At 42.3% G+C, this 15413-nt stretch overlaps 1 protein-coding gene across 1 annotated transcript in view; it reads left to right on the top strand.

The window, feature by feature from the left end:
- WASF2 (WASP family member 2) overlaps positions 1 to 15413 on the top strand; it is a 49327-nt gene that overhangs the window by 19482 nt on the left and 14432 nt on the right. Inside the window, exons 2-5 of the mRNA XM_073666194.1 lie at positions 14008 to 14138; positions 14496 to 14630; positions 14844 to 14997; positions 15083 to 15200. Of these exons, the coding sequence (XP_073522295.1) occupies positions 14009 to 14138; positions 14496 to 14630; positions 14844 to 14997; positions 15083 to 15200 (537 nt within the window). The 5' untranslated portion in view covers position 14008. The remainder of the gene's footprint in view (positions 1 to 14007; positions 14139 to 14495; positions 14631 to 14843; positions 14998 to 15082; positions 15201 to 15413) is intronic.

Raw genomic sequence — 15413 nt, 5'->3', positions numbered from 1 at the left:
TTTTTTTCACAAATATACTCCAGTCATATCAAATTTTACCACTATCATGAAGTACAATATGTCACAATAAAACAGTCTCAGAATCAGTGGGACCCGTTGCAGAGTTATTACCTCATAAAGTGACGCTGGTCAAAATTGTAGAAATTGGACTGATCATTAACGCGCAAACAACCTTCAGTTGTAAAGGGGTTAAAGAGGAACTTTTACCAGTTTGAGCATGTTAAACTGGCCACATCATAAAGTAGTCCCTATAGAGCTGAATAAAACTTCAGTTGTTATTTTTTTAATCTCTTCTTTATTTGTTATTTTTTTTATCTGAGCAGATATTGGCTTATAAAGTTAAATACTAATTACCCTTCAACCAAGAGGGTATTAGAAGAGATTCATCCCTGGGGGCGTTGACTTGTTATCCTGAATGTTGCTGACCAATCATAAGCTGGAGGCGTCATTGCAGGGAGAAAAAAAAAAAAAAATGTGCCTTTAGAGAATGCCAGACCTGGCTTTTTCTGTGAGACATGTAATTAAACAGCCGTGCTCTCTTCACTGATTTCACTGCTGACATCTACTGTGATTACAAATGAAGTATGTGAGTGGAGAAGAGTTGTGTGTCATTGCAAATAACTCTGCAACTCACATTTCACAGCACTGTTAATGAGGTGGAAGGGGTTGTAGAGCAGAGTTTCCTGGTTTTATGCTTGGAGTGATGTAAATAAGTGCTATTCTAAGGTTGTATTCACACTGTGTTGTCAAGTCATGGCAAAAAGCAGCAGTTTTGCCATGATTTTGTGGCAAAACCGTGTCAATAAATCATGAAATTAGCTCACTGTTTGGAATACCAGATGATGGTTTAACTGAAAAAGTAATAAGCAAAAGCAAAAATAATCATCTTTGACTTTTCTACTATAATTTTTTTTCCTTCACTTGTCCTTGATTTAAAGGGGTTGACCGGGACTTGGATACCGATGACCTATCCAAGGGATAGGTCATTATATCAGATTGGGTGGGGGTACAACACCTGAGACGCCCATTTTTATTGTTGTTCTACAACAGGGATGGAAAACATTTTTTTATGCCAAAGGCCATTTGGTTATTTAGAACATCATTCACGGGATATTCAAAATTATCAACTTAAAAATTAGCCTGTTATCTTTGATCAGACATTTAATTAACTCGCCTCCTAATGTGATGGCTGGAGCTGCTTCTCTTTGGTGAGATGTGATGTTAGGTGGTATTGATGACGTTGCTACTTGCAACGGATGGGGGACATTTTACCATTAAGGGTACCAGGATGGGGACATTATAGCAGGAAGGGGACCAGGATGGGGGACATTATTACTGGAAAGGGCCTCCATTACTATGTACCATCCTCTCTAGTTATGTATGGGGCAGTCCCTTATTATGTACTGTCTTCTTTTGTTATGCACAGTGCTGTTCCTTTATTATATAGTGTTATGTCTTTTTATATATATAACACCGTCCCTTACATAGCACATTCTCGTTATTTTTGATAGTCACAGCGTCCTCTCCTTATTACATAGTCCTCTGTTGCTAGATATAAAATGTCTGCTGATGGGTAGCATCTGACCAGTAGTCTAGTCCATCAGCCACCTCCAGAAAAGAAGCTTTACCATGCTCCATCAACATTCATTTTATTATATATTTTCATGATATATATTTCATTATATATGGGCAGCACGGTGGCTCAGTGGTTAGCACTGCAGCCTTGCAGCGCTGGGGTCCTGGGTTCAAGTCCCACTAAGGACAACATCTGCAAGGAGTTTGTGTGTTCTCCCGGTGTTTGCGTGGGTTTCCTCCGGGTTCTCCGGTTTCCTTCCACACTCCAAAGACATACTGATAGGAATCTATATTGTGAGCCCTATTGGGGACAGCGATGATAATGTATGTAAAGCGCTGAGAAATATGTTGGCACTATATAAAAATAAAGATTATTATATATCTAACAAGAGAGGGCGCTATATAATAAAGAACCGGCGCTATAAATAACGAGAATACGATATATAAGGGACGGTGCTGTACATAACAAGAGAGGGCACTGTGTAATAAGGGGCGGCAATATACATAATGAGAGGAGACTATGTAATATATATATATACTGCTCAAAAAAATAAAGGGAACACTCAACACATCCTAGATCTGAATGAATGAAATATTCTCATTGAATACTTTGTTCTGTACAAAGTTGAATGTGCTGACAACAAAATCACACAAAAATCATCAATGGAAATCAAATTTATTAACCAATGGAGGCCTGGATTTGGAGTCACCCCCAAAATTAAAGTGGAAAAACACTACAAGCTGATCCAACTCTGATGTAATGTCCTTAAAACAAGTCAAAATGAGGCTGAGTATTGTGTGTTGCCTCCACGTGCCTCCCTACAATGCCTGGGCATGCTCCTGATGAGGTTGCGGGTGGTCTCCTGTGGGATCTCCTCCCAGATCTGGACTAAAGCATCCGCCAACTCCTGGACAGTCTGTGGTGCAACGTGACGTTGGTGGATGGAGCGAGATCGGATTCAGGTCTGGGGAATGGACGGGCCAGTCCATAGCTTCAATGCCTTCATCTTGAAGGAACTGCTGACACACTCCAGCCACATGAGGTCTGGCATTTCTGCATTAGGAGGAACCCAGGGCCAACCACACCAGCGTATGGTCTCACAAGGGGTCTGAGGATCTCATCTCGGTACCTAATGGCAGTCAGGTTACCTCTGGCGTGCACATGGAGGGCTGTGTGGCCCTCCAAAGAAATACCACCCCATTACTGACCCACTGCCAAACCAGTCATGCTGAAGGATGTTGCAGCCAGCAGATCACTCTCCACGGCGTCTCCAGACTCTCACGTCTGTCACGTGTGCTCAGTGTGAACCTGCTTTCATCTGTGAAGAGCACAGGGCGCCAGGGGCAACTTTGCCAATCCTGGTGTTCTGTGTCAAATGCCAAGCGTCTTGCACGGTGTTGGGCTGTGAACCCAACCCCCATCTGTGGACGTCGGGCCCTCATACCACCCTCATGGAGTCGGTTTCTAACCATTTGTGCAGACACATGCACATTTGTGACCTGCTGGAGGTCATTTTGCAGGGCTCTGGCAGTGCTCCTCCTGTTCCTCCTTGCACCAAGGCGGAGGTAGCGGTCCTGCTGCTGGGTTGTTGCCCTCCTACGGCCCCCTCCACGTCTCCTGGTGTACTGGCCTGTCTCCTGGTAGCGCCTCCAGCCTCTGGACACTACGCTGACAGACACAGCAAACCTTCTTGCCACAGCTCGCATTGATGTGCCATCCTGGATGAGCTGCACTACCCAAGCAACTTCTGTGGGTTGTAGAGTTCGTCTCATGCTACCACGAGTGTGAAAGCACAACCAGCATTCAAAAGTGACTAAAACATCAGTCAGAAAGCATTGGTACTGAGATGTGGTCTGTGGTCCCCACCTGCAGAACCACTCCTTTATTGAGGGTGTCTTGATAATTGCAAATAATTTCCATCTATTGTTTATTCCATTTGCACAACAGCATGTGAAATTGATTGTCAATCAGTGTTGCTTCCTAAGTGGACAGTTTGATTTCACAGAAGTTTGATTTACTTGGAGTTATATTCTGTTGTTTGTGTTCCCTTTATTTTTTTTGAGCAGTGTATATACCGAATTTTTTGGACCGTAAGACGCACTTTTTTCCCCCCAAAATTGGGAGGAAAATGGGAGGTGCGTCTTATGGTCCGAATGTTACTTTACCGGATAGTTATGGTGATGATGGAGCGGGATCGCAGGGCCCTCCCTCCTTCAGGAACGCGGTGGCGGCAGCAGCGGTGAAATGCTGTCAGCGGTGAGGCAGAGCGGCTGGTGCCGAAACCTGTACCTGGCCGGGGCCGGTGTTGGGCTGTGAGCGGCGTCGGGCCGTGAAGCGGAGCGGCCTGCGTGGCTTTCCTGTGTGTGCTTCCATCTTACTGAGGTTGCGATCTACAGGAAAATGGCCGGCGCATGCTCAGGCCGGGAGCTCCGGCAGCTATTTTCCTGTAGATTACAGCTTTAGGAAGATGGCTGCGGCCACTGGAAACCCATATACGCCGCTCTGCCTCACCGCCCCACCCCGCTCACAGCCTTGCACCAGCTCCAGCCCGGTACAGGTCCCGGCCCCAGCCCTGCACAGGCACCCGGCCCTGCTCATGCACCCGACCAGGCTAAAGCCAAAAATTGGAGAACTGCACAAGGCTTGGCTGGGCTACAGGACAATAGGCAAGCAGTTTGGTGATAAGGCAACAACTGTTGGCACATTTATTAGAAAATGGAAGAAACGCAAGATGACTGTCAATCTTCCTCGGTCTGGGGCTCGATGGAAGGTCATGCCTCGTGCAGTAAGGACGATTCTGAGAAAGATCAGGAATCAGCCCAAAACTACATGGGAGGACCTGGTCAATGACCTGTAGAGAGGTGGGACCACAGTCTCAAACATTACCATTAGTAACACACTACGCCATCATGGATTAAAATCCTGCACATGCGAGGTCCCCCTGCTCATGCCAGCACATGTCCAGGCCCTTTTGAAGTTCGCCAATGACCATCTGGATGATCCAGAGGAGGCATGGGAGAAGTTCATATGGTCAGATAAGACCAAAATGGAACTTTTTGGCATCAACTCCACCCATTTGGAGGAAGAAGAAGGATGAGTAGAACCACAAGAATACCGTCCCAACCAGGAAGCATGGTAGGGGAAACATCATACTTTGGGGGGTGCTTTTCTGCAAAAGGGACATGACGACTGCACCATATTGAAGGGAGAATGGATGGGGTCATGCATCTCGAGATTTTGGCCAACAACCTCCTTCCCTCAGTAAGAGCATTGCAGATGGGTCATGGCTGGGTCTTCTAGCATGAAAATCACCCGAAACACACAGGGCAACTAAGGATTGGCTCCGTAAGAAGCATTTCAAGGTCCTGGAGTGGCCTAGTCAGTGTGCAGACCTGAACCCATTAGAAAATCTTTGGAGGGAGCTGAAACTCAATGTTGCCCAGCGACATCCCCGAAACCTGAAAGATCTGGAGAAGATCTGTATGGAGGAGTGGGCCAAAATCCCTGCTGCAGTGTGTTCAAGCTTGGGTAAGAACTACAGGAAACTTCTGACCTCTGTAATTGCAAACAAAGGTTTCTGTACCAAATATTAAGTTCTGTTTTTCTATTGTATCAAATACTTATTTCATACAATAAAATGCTAATTAAAAGGAGTGAGGGCCCTGCTCGCAAGCTTGCAATCTATGACGAAATAGAGGGGGGGGGGGGGGGGGACAGAAAAGGTAAAATATACAAATATTGTATAATACAGCTTTAATATGCTATTATACAGTTTGTTTTTGTCTCCTCCTGTCTCCAATGGTTATGACCAGCGGACACCTGTTTACACAAATGGTATGACACAAACAAACTATATGTTTTAAGTAATCATAATAACTGCGAACAACAGCCAAGAAGCAAATTATTGCCAACTGATGAGCAATGATTGCAAACATTTATTCAATTTTATGATTTGTTACACAATAAACCTCCAGTGTAATAAACAGTAAGTTGCAGCTAAACATGAAGTTATACAATCCCACAATAAGAAGTCTAAGGGTGCATTCACACCTAGCAGTAGCTTCACCTTGAATTGCAGTTTTTCAATGCATTTATTGTCCAGAAGGTCCACGCAGTTTTAATGTATGGCACACTCCTGCTCCATGTAAATGCACTCTTGGACTGCAGTTTTCAGTCTGAGCTTCATTAGTCCGTACCTAGAATGTTTGGCAGCTGTAATTGTACACTGAATATTAGAAAGAAGAGCTGTTTTTGTGCAGGGAACCATTTTCAGTGTCACAGTGACTAGTGTTGAAGGGGTTACAGCTGCAGTATCTGGCTGCAGGCTCTGAGCTGTAACCAATGAGATGTGGAGAAGGGGTGTGCCAGCCTTCACACCTGGATCTCTTGGCAGCTTTCTGTCTCTCTGTTAATCCCTCTAGGGCCCGCAGCCTCCGCCTGCATGATCAGGCCAGCTCTGGCCGATGGAGTGGGGGATATAGTGACTCCTCCCGCAGTTAAGAGCCAGATGCTGACAGTAAATATAATGACATTATTCATGAAAAGAATATATATATATATATATATATATATATATATATATGTGAGTGCTGCATGTGTGTTATTGCTGGCCTATTTATGTCCCAGTCAGATGTGGCTTTCCAAGCTGTTAGGCCCATACATTGGGATACGCACTCTTCATTCACATGCAGCAATGAACATTTACCCTGTGTCTGGCCATGTATGATGTGATTGCTGCCTGCCCTAAGCATGCCCTCTGTCTACCATCCAGCGCAGCAGCTTGGAAAGTGAAATCTGAGTTTGTTCACATATATGGTAAAGAGTGACCGAGGTCCAGTGACCGAGCCGTTAGGTCTCTGCTGAATACTGGAGAATCTGCGAGACAAATTACCAGTCCTTATCCTGCACCCTAAAGAGCTTCCAAACCTGAGCACGTGTGTAGATCCAGTATGTGCCAAGTGAACCTGTGTTTATGCCATTTTTGCACCTTCTGCATAACTAGGATGTGTGTCATATATATATATTTATTTATATTATTTATATATAGTGTGTGTGTGTGTAATGTATGAGACACACATCCAGTTATGCAGAAGGTGTATCGTATGATGGCTAGTAACAGTCTTGAAAGAACCCAAGTATATCAGTAATGAATAAAACCCACAAAGTGCCACTATTTCCATCTCTAACAAATCTGTTCCTTTTCTTTAGCGTCAGCGTGTATTATTTGTAAATAAATTAAAAGGACAAATGTTGATTTGGGGTAGTGGAATAGTAACCCTAAATTTCTATTCCCCATCAGTCAGTATGTACGGGATAGACACAGACAATTGCGTGCACATTTATACAGCACAGGTTGCCGTGTATACAGCCGATTAGTAAGCCTTGTGGCTAACAGTGCATGTTGGGAATTGCTAATTAAGGATGTCCGGCAGAGACTCCACTTTCCTCCCGCCTCTCTGGCACAGCATTACATCCTGTCTATCTGCAGAGCTCCAGAACATTCTGCTTCTACTCAACCCTTCTCACTCATTCTTTCTACCTCAGATGTGAACAGCGATCAGTGTAGGGTACTGAATAAGCAATATGTGCAAAAAGGTGTAAATGATCTCTGTATTAATATATACCTTGTATAAACGATCATGTTGATATTATTGTAATATAAATTGGCGTAGTACCATTATATGGCACTTAGCACAAATGGCTATAGTATCCATATAATATATGATACTATACGTCACTGTGAGAGAGATGGTGCCCGAGTAGGGATCCAGTCCATGAAACGTATAAGAAAAAAAACTCGGAGGCTATGGGATGAATTAGTGACAGTTTTAATATGGTAATCCAATTACAATAATTTTTAACATTTTGATCCAAAACTTCGGACCGTCATCAGAAAGTAATGGATTGTCGTGGGAAAAGCAGTTCCAGGAGACTAAGCGCAGAGGTGAGGTGACTGTAGTCGCATGTGCAGAGAAATCTGCTTCTTTCTCCTCCTGGATTGATGTTTCACTCTGTTTACAGGTACAATCAGATTTTCTCATTACTAAGATTGTTAATGACAGTTGGTGCTTTTTTTTTCTGTTCAGAAGGGAGGAGGAGAAGGTTGGAGCTTGAGGCAGATACAGACATTCTGCTGAGAGTTCACCTGATGCCACAGTTACAGTTCTCTATTGAACTTTATAGACACCAACTGCCATCACCTGTCTCAATAGTGGGGGTTTCTGTGTTCACTGAAGACAGATTTTACCTGTGTATTTAGAATTTCAAGACTGAAAGATCAGTCCTGGAGGAGAAAGAAGCTGATATGTTACAAAGTATCTTATTGTCATGTGTACCATTGATTTAAAAAAATAAAACAAAACAACCGCTACATTTTAAGCTCTTGCAGCTCAGTTTAACCTGAAGGTTGAAGGGTAAAGTCTCATTCAAGCATCCAGGTTTTTTGAAGTATGTGAAAAAATGGGATAGATTTATCAACAATGTGTGGTCAGTGTTGGTGGTGTAGTTTAAAGCACATGGGCTTCAATGCGAAATCTCTAACAGAGCCCTCAACAAATAGTTCTGGCCTTACAACATGGGTCAAAAAGATTTTTTATGTAGCCCTCGGCTCCAGGACTCAGATGCCACTGCAATCCCTGCACCCATTATAATTACGTCCCTTGTCACCGTGTTAGTTTTTACCGTTAGTGTTTCATCAGTAATTTTCTTGTATGCAAAAAAAATAAAAGCTTCTAGTAATAAGTGTTAAAAACAGACTACATGCCAATACCATCCAAGTACTGTCTGTTATTGAGCCATTCATCATTGTTTTTGTGCCTTTTTTTCTGGAGTATAAATGGTTCTTATAGGGACTTTTATGTTTGCACTTTATTTATTATTTAATTTGCACCTTATTTGAGTTAAGGGATTTATCCAGGACTTGTTTTTTTTACTACAGAACTAAAAACTAAAAAACAGGTGGTTGCTACCTACCTGGCTGATGTGCCCGGCGCCAATCTCTGCTAGCAGTCACAGACTGCTGCTGCCAGGGATTCAGCAGCTTCTGTCAACATCACGTCAACAGAGTAGTGGCTTCTCTTCTGCTCTGTTGATGGGGCGTGACTGCTGACAATCGTGCTGATTGACAAGCTGTCTCCACCCTGCCTAACTGTGGGCAGTCACACCCCATCAACAAAGCAGCATGGAAGAGGAAGAGCAGCTCTGTTTGAGGTTGAGCAGCTGAATTGCTAGCCAGAGCGGTCAGTGACTGCTCCATGCTAGCGCTGGGTAGAACAGGCAGGTATTTAGCACCTGCCTGTTAGTTTTTAGGCCCATAGTAAAAGAAAACAAATAGTCCCGGGTAAACCATTCAAGTTAGGCCACGGCCGCACTATCAGTATTCGGTCAGTATTTTTTCTCAGGAGTGGAAGCCAAAACCAGGTGAGGAACAATCAGAGAAAAGGTATAATAGAAACAAGTCACCAATTCTACATTTATCACCCACTCCTGAGAAAAAATACTGGCCAAATACTGATAGTGGGGCTGTGGCCTTAAAGGGTTCATCCGGCACTATTTTTTTTTATATACCATGGGCCTGAAAAGTTGCTAACTACCTGCCTGTTCTATTCGGCGCTGGCACAGAGCTGCCATAGATGACTCCGGCTGGCGAATTAGCTGCTCAAGATCAACAGAGCGGCTCCTCTTCTTCTGGGCTGGTATGTCGACTGGGTGTAACTGCCGACGTCATGCTGATTGCCAGCCAGCTTCCCACAGTTAGCCAGGGCAGAGCCAGCTTGTCAATCAGCATGACATCAGCAGTCCCGCCCTGTCAACAGAGAAGAGCGGAAGAGAAGTTGCTGCTCTGTCAATGTGACATTACTGGGAGGTCTGTGGACCACTAGCTGAGATCGGCGTTGAGCACAACAGGTAGGTAGCGTTGCCCTGCCTGTTCGTTTTTATCCCTATAGTAAAAAAAAAAAAAAAAGTGGATACACCCTCTAACTACCCATTCAAATGAATAGGTAAAAAACTCATGCAAAAAAATGCGTAAACAATTTTGGGATTTTCTGCAGTATTTTTCCTAATCTTTAATAATAATCTTTATTTTTATATAGCGCCAACATATTCCGCTGCGCTTTACATACATTATTATTGCTGTCCCCAATGGACAGCAATAGATAAATTGAAATGTGCATTTTGTACAGAAATATCTGCTGCAAATACTTAACATGTTGATTTTTTTTCTTTAACAATATGAATGTGGTTTTAATTATGTAAATGTTTAGCCACATTCATCATTTTCGGCTATTAGAGTATGAAATCTGTCTATTTTTTTAGTTTTGCACAGTTTAAGACAAAGAGGAGTCATTTTAAAGGATGATTATGTGAATAATTGCAAATAACGAATCGGGATGTAAACTTTTATGTTTGACTTTGGTTTGTTGCTCTGATCAACTATGAACAAGTTTCTTTGATTTTTCTTTTGGACAAATCATCTACAAAATACAAGATCAAAACACAGACATGTGAACAACACTATAGATTTTAATGGGTACGTGTTCTATCCGTGAATCACAGATACAGCACGTACAGTACAGACCAAAAGTTTGGACACACCCTCTCATTTAAAGATTTTTCTGTATTTTCTTGACTATGAAAATTGTACATTCACACTGAAGGCATCAAAACTATGAATTAACACATGTGGAATTATATACTTAACAAAAAAGTAGCCACCTTTTGCTTTCATGACTGCTTTGCACACTCCTGGCATTCTCTTGATGAGCTTCAAGAGGTAGTCACCGGAAATGGTCTTCCTACAATCTTGAAGGAGTTCCCAGAGATGCTTAGCACTTGTTGGCCCTTTTGCCTTCACTCTGCGGTCCAGCTCACCCCAAACCATCTCGATTGAGTTCAGGTCTGGTGACTGTGGAGGCCAGGTCATCTGGCGTAGCACCCCATCACTCTCCTACTTGGTCAAATAGCCCTTACACAGCCTGGAGGTGTGTTTGGGGTCATTGTCCTGTTGAAAAATAAATGATGGTCCAACTAAACGCAAACCGGATGGAATAGCATGCCGCTGCAAGATGCTGTGATAGCCATGCTGGTTCAGTATGCCTTCAATTATGAATAAATCCCCAACAGTGTCACCAGCAAAGCACCCCCACACCATCACACCTCCTCCTCCATGCTTCATGGTGGGAACCAGGCATGTAGAGTCCATCCGTTCACCTTTTTTGCCTCGCACAAAGACACGGTGGTTGGAACCAAAGATCTCAAATTTGGACTCATCAGACCAAAGCACAGATTTCCACTGGTCTAATGTCCATTCCTTGTGTTCTTTAGCCCAAGCAAGTCTCTTCTGCTTGTTGCCTGTCCTTAGCAGTGGTTTCCTAGCAGCTATTTTACCATGAAGGCCTGCTGCACAAAGTCTCCTCTTAACAGTTGTTGTAGAGATGTGTCTGCTGCTAGAACAATGTGTGGTATTGACCTGGTCTCTAATCTGAGCTGCTGTTAACCTACGATTTCTGAGGCTGGTGACTCGGATAAACTTATCCTCAGAAGCAGATGTGACTCTTGGTCTTCCTTTCCTGGGGCGGTTCTCATGTGAGCCAGTTTCTTTGTAGCGCTTGATGGTTTTTGCAACTGCACTTGGGGACACTTTCAAAGTTTTCCCAATTTTTCGCACTGACTGACCTTCATTTCTTAAAGTAATGATGGCCACTCGTTTTTCTTAGCTGCTTTTTTCTTGCCATAATACAAATTCTAACAGTCTATTCAGTAGGACTATCAGCTGTGTATCCACCTGACTTCTGCACAACACAACTGATGGTCCCAACCCCATTTATAAGACAAGAAATCCCACTTATTAAACCTGACAGGGCACACCTGTGAAGTGAAAACCATTTCCGGTGACTACCTCTTGAAGCTCATCAAGAGAATGCCAGGAGTGTGCAAAGCAGTCATCAAAGCAAAAGGTGGCTACTTTGAAGAACCTAGAATATAAGACATATTTTCAGTTGTTTCACACTTTTTTGTTAAGTATATAATTCAACATGTGTTAATTCATAGTTTTGATGCCTTCAGTATGAATGTACAATTTTCATAATCATGAAAATACAGAAAAATCTTTAAATGAGAAGGTGTGTCCAAACTTTTGGTCTGTACTGTATGTCTGTATGAGGCCTAAGGCTAAAAAGAGTGGCAGCAATGTGGTAAAAAAAAATTTCAATCAGACATTTTTTTTCTATTTGTTTAGCAACCACTAGAGCAAACTGATAGTAATGTGAGCTGACAGGCTTGTAGAAGTATTGGCAATGACCATGCTGTAGCTTCAACTGTATTTGCAATACCGCAACTTCCTGTAACACGTAAATGGTTCATTTAGGTAATGATTTTTTGTTACCTGGCTTGACCACTGTAAAAATAATAATAAAAAAAGCTCTACTCGCCCACCACAGTTCCAGCGATCCTTACTGCCTATATAGTTGGCCCTTGTTGACGGGCAGTAGTATTGTCACAAATACAGCGCATTTGACCAGTGCTGACAATCAGTGGGCTCAGCAGTGATGCTGCGGTAGTCGGCTCAAGACCGCTTTGCTCTGTGACATCACCTGTCAGTGTATACCAGTGGCAGGAGTGGAGACAGTGCTGGACCTGTGGTGGATAAGGAAAGGTTTTTCTACTGTTATGTTAGAGCTGGCAAATAAGGGAACAAAAATAATTGTGGAAAACTGATTAAGGAGAGGTGCGCACACGACTGAGCTTTCCTTGGAAGTCTCCACATGGTTTTCTACATCAGGATCTAAGAGAGCTGTGGTCCTTATTTTCACTGGAAGTACGGTACTTTTTAAGCACTTCCATCTTTATGTGAATATAGTTTATATGTATCCATTAGATGTGGCCATTTCTGGAGGTGGAACCCACACTACAGTATGACATCATGCTAGTCATATCCTACACTACGATTTTATTTTTTGGTAGTAAACCATTAAAGGACAATATTTTTAGTTATTTGAATTCCAGTAATATTTGTCTTTTGTGGCACTTAAATTGAACTTGTCACAATGAAGATGCAGTCCAATCTGCAGGCCCCATGTTATAGAATAGAGGGAGCGGACTAATATATACCGGTATTTGTGAGAAAAGATTCAGTATAATAGGTGTTTTAATCACTTAAACCTTTGTTGTCGCTGGGATTTTTTTTCCAGTGAACAGTCCTATCAGTGACTGACAGCATTGTTTGTGTAAGGTCTTAAGCACACGACTATATTTTTGGTCCAATTGCTATCTGTTAAAAAAAACTGACCGCACTCAGACTAATGTTATTCAATGGGGCAGTGCAGATGAACGATTTTTTTCACTGACTTAAATCTGCTTGTGAAAAAAATCGCAGTGTGCACAGTTCTCCGAAAATCAAATGAGACTCACCCATTCAAGTCTGTGGGTGTGATAAAAAAATCGGATGCCCTATGGAGCCACAGTATAGCATGTGATTTTTATGTATACACTGCAACTCTGTAACATAGGAAACTGTAAATGGTCCTGTAAATGATTAATAGCGCCTGCTGTAAAAAAAGGATTGTACACAGATGACAAGTGAGAAAAAAATCGCCCCACTTCTCTGGATAGAAATCTGAATGATTTTTTATACTGTCTTGTTACCCCAGCCTAAGAGTGCATACAGTGTAGCTTTCAGTCACTGATGGGACCCCCCGCTGGGCTGAATATCCTGGAAAGAGCAAAGGAATAAGTGATGAAAACAGGTTATACTGAATCCTTTCTCCCATATATCACTTTGCTCAGCTCCTCCTTCTCTATAGCCTGGTGCCTGCAGATTGGATTGCACTTTCATGGTGAACCCCAGGGAGGGCAGGGATTGTAAAGCGCTGGTCTGCGGTATAATAATGGTTAATTATAATCATCACACCTCATGTGTGATTCCACAAGTTTGCGCAGAATGTTTGTTACCAAGGAGACCTCCGGCTAATCACTCAGTCCATTTGTACAAGTGCGTGCTAGTGCTGGCTACAGCTTCATCACTCCTTTTATTTCAACCTATCTGACATATAGTGAGCTGCATCTAAAGAATGTTTCTGTATATACACAACTATGCTTTATTAGGTTAAAGCCCTGGGGAAGAACTTGATGTATAAACCCTTGTAGTTACTAGTGTGCATGTATATCAGGATATTCACAGACTTTATGCTGAGCTATGGAAATGGAGAAGTACTTTACTTATGAATCATCATGGATAGACTATCGAAAAGTGTATCATAGACAGTACCCGTGACTAAGGTTATTATTGTGCCATTAGTTCATTCTTAATATTAAGTTATCTTCCTGATTGACGTTATGTTATGATATTTGGAAAGTTTCTGAATGAATGTTGTTGAAGTAGAAAGTATAATAGACCAGTGCACTAATTGGTGTCTCTTTCTTTATTTTACCAGAATGCCGCTGGTTGCCCGCTGCATTGAGCCGCGCCATGTGTGCCGGCAAAAGCTGCCCAATGTCCGCAGTGAATTGGAATGTATGACAAACATTTCACTATCTAATGTCATTCGCCAGCTAGGAAGCCTTAGTAAGTAACAGGGGGATTGCATTTTTGCTTTTTTTAAGAGCAATGTTGCATTGTAAAAATTGTGATTTTGTAACTGCAGTGTAAAATACAACAGTTAAAGCAGAACTCTTGGCTCAGATGCCTGCCTGAAGGGTGAGGTCCATTATATGCCTTACAAGATGTAAGCAGAGCAGAGCTTCCTCTTTGAGAACTTCCTCTTGGAGCAGAACTATTTATACAAGGAAAGTTAAATCTGTAATAGAAGCATACCAAGATGTTCCATACCTTTGTGCCACATTTATCTTTCATTGCTTGATTTGGTTACTTTAAATGTCTTTTATATTTTTGCAAACCTGATTCATTTCTTTTTTCTTGCAGGCCGTTATGCTGAGGACATATTTGGAGAGTTGTTCACTGAGGCGAGTCTGTTTGCGCAGCGTGTAGGAACGCTAGGTGAGAGAGTCGAGAAGCTACAGGTCAAAGTGACCCAGCTGGATCCTAAAGAAGAAGAAGGCAAGTAGTTTAAAAAGCCATCACATGGCGAATATAAGGGGCTGCAATGTGAAAGCTGTATTCCTCTTACCAGTAATCCTTACACTTTTAGTATCTTCATGGGTAGTTATGTTGATACCTAGTTTAAAATACATAGTATACCAGTACTCCCCCGTGTTTGATAAAATCTTATATTTAAAATGGCTATTAAAATTTTCTTTTTTTCTCCTGCAGTGTCTTTACAGGGTATAAACACAAGAAAAGCATTCCACAGTAATACCTTGCAAGATCAGCAACTGTTTGCACGTGACTCTCTATCTATTCCTGTCTTGGAAACATATATCACATGTGACATGCCACCACCACTCAACATCCTTTCTCCCTACAGGTAAGTAAGTGTTTTAAAAAAAAAAACTAAAACTCCTCTTCCAAAATATGTGCCTTTTCTTTAAACATTGCTTCATTTTTCTCAGGGACGATGGGAAGGAGGCATTGAAATTTTACACTGACCCCTCATATTTCTTTGACCTATGGAGGGAGAAGATGTTGCAAGACACCAAGGATATCATGAAAGAAAAGCGGAAACATAGGGTGAGGAGCTGTCACATTTTCAGTAATGCTATTCTCAAATTTTTCACTGTCAACACGTTGGAGAAATATCTTGGTAGTCACATGTTATTGTTTAAAGTGAACCTGTCATGTCCTGCCTACTATGTAAACTGCCCCCATTGCGTTGTTAGTGATGCAATGTGCATCACTGACACACTCTTTTCATTTAAATTGGCACTAATATCTTGAGTATAT

Source organism: Phyllobates terribilis, unplaced genomic scaffold, assembly GCF_046119375.1.
Source record: "Phyllobates terribilis strain yellow unplaced genomic scaffold, ASM4611937v1 Scaffold_2__4_contigs__length_985480577, whole genome shotgun sequence".
Classification (NCBI taxonomy): domain Eukaryota; kingdom Metazoa; phylum Chordata; class Amphibia; order Anura; family Dendrobatidae; genus Phyllobates; species Phyllobates terribilis.
This window is presented reverse-complemented; position numbering and strand designations above follow the sequence as displayed.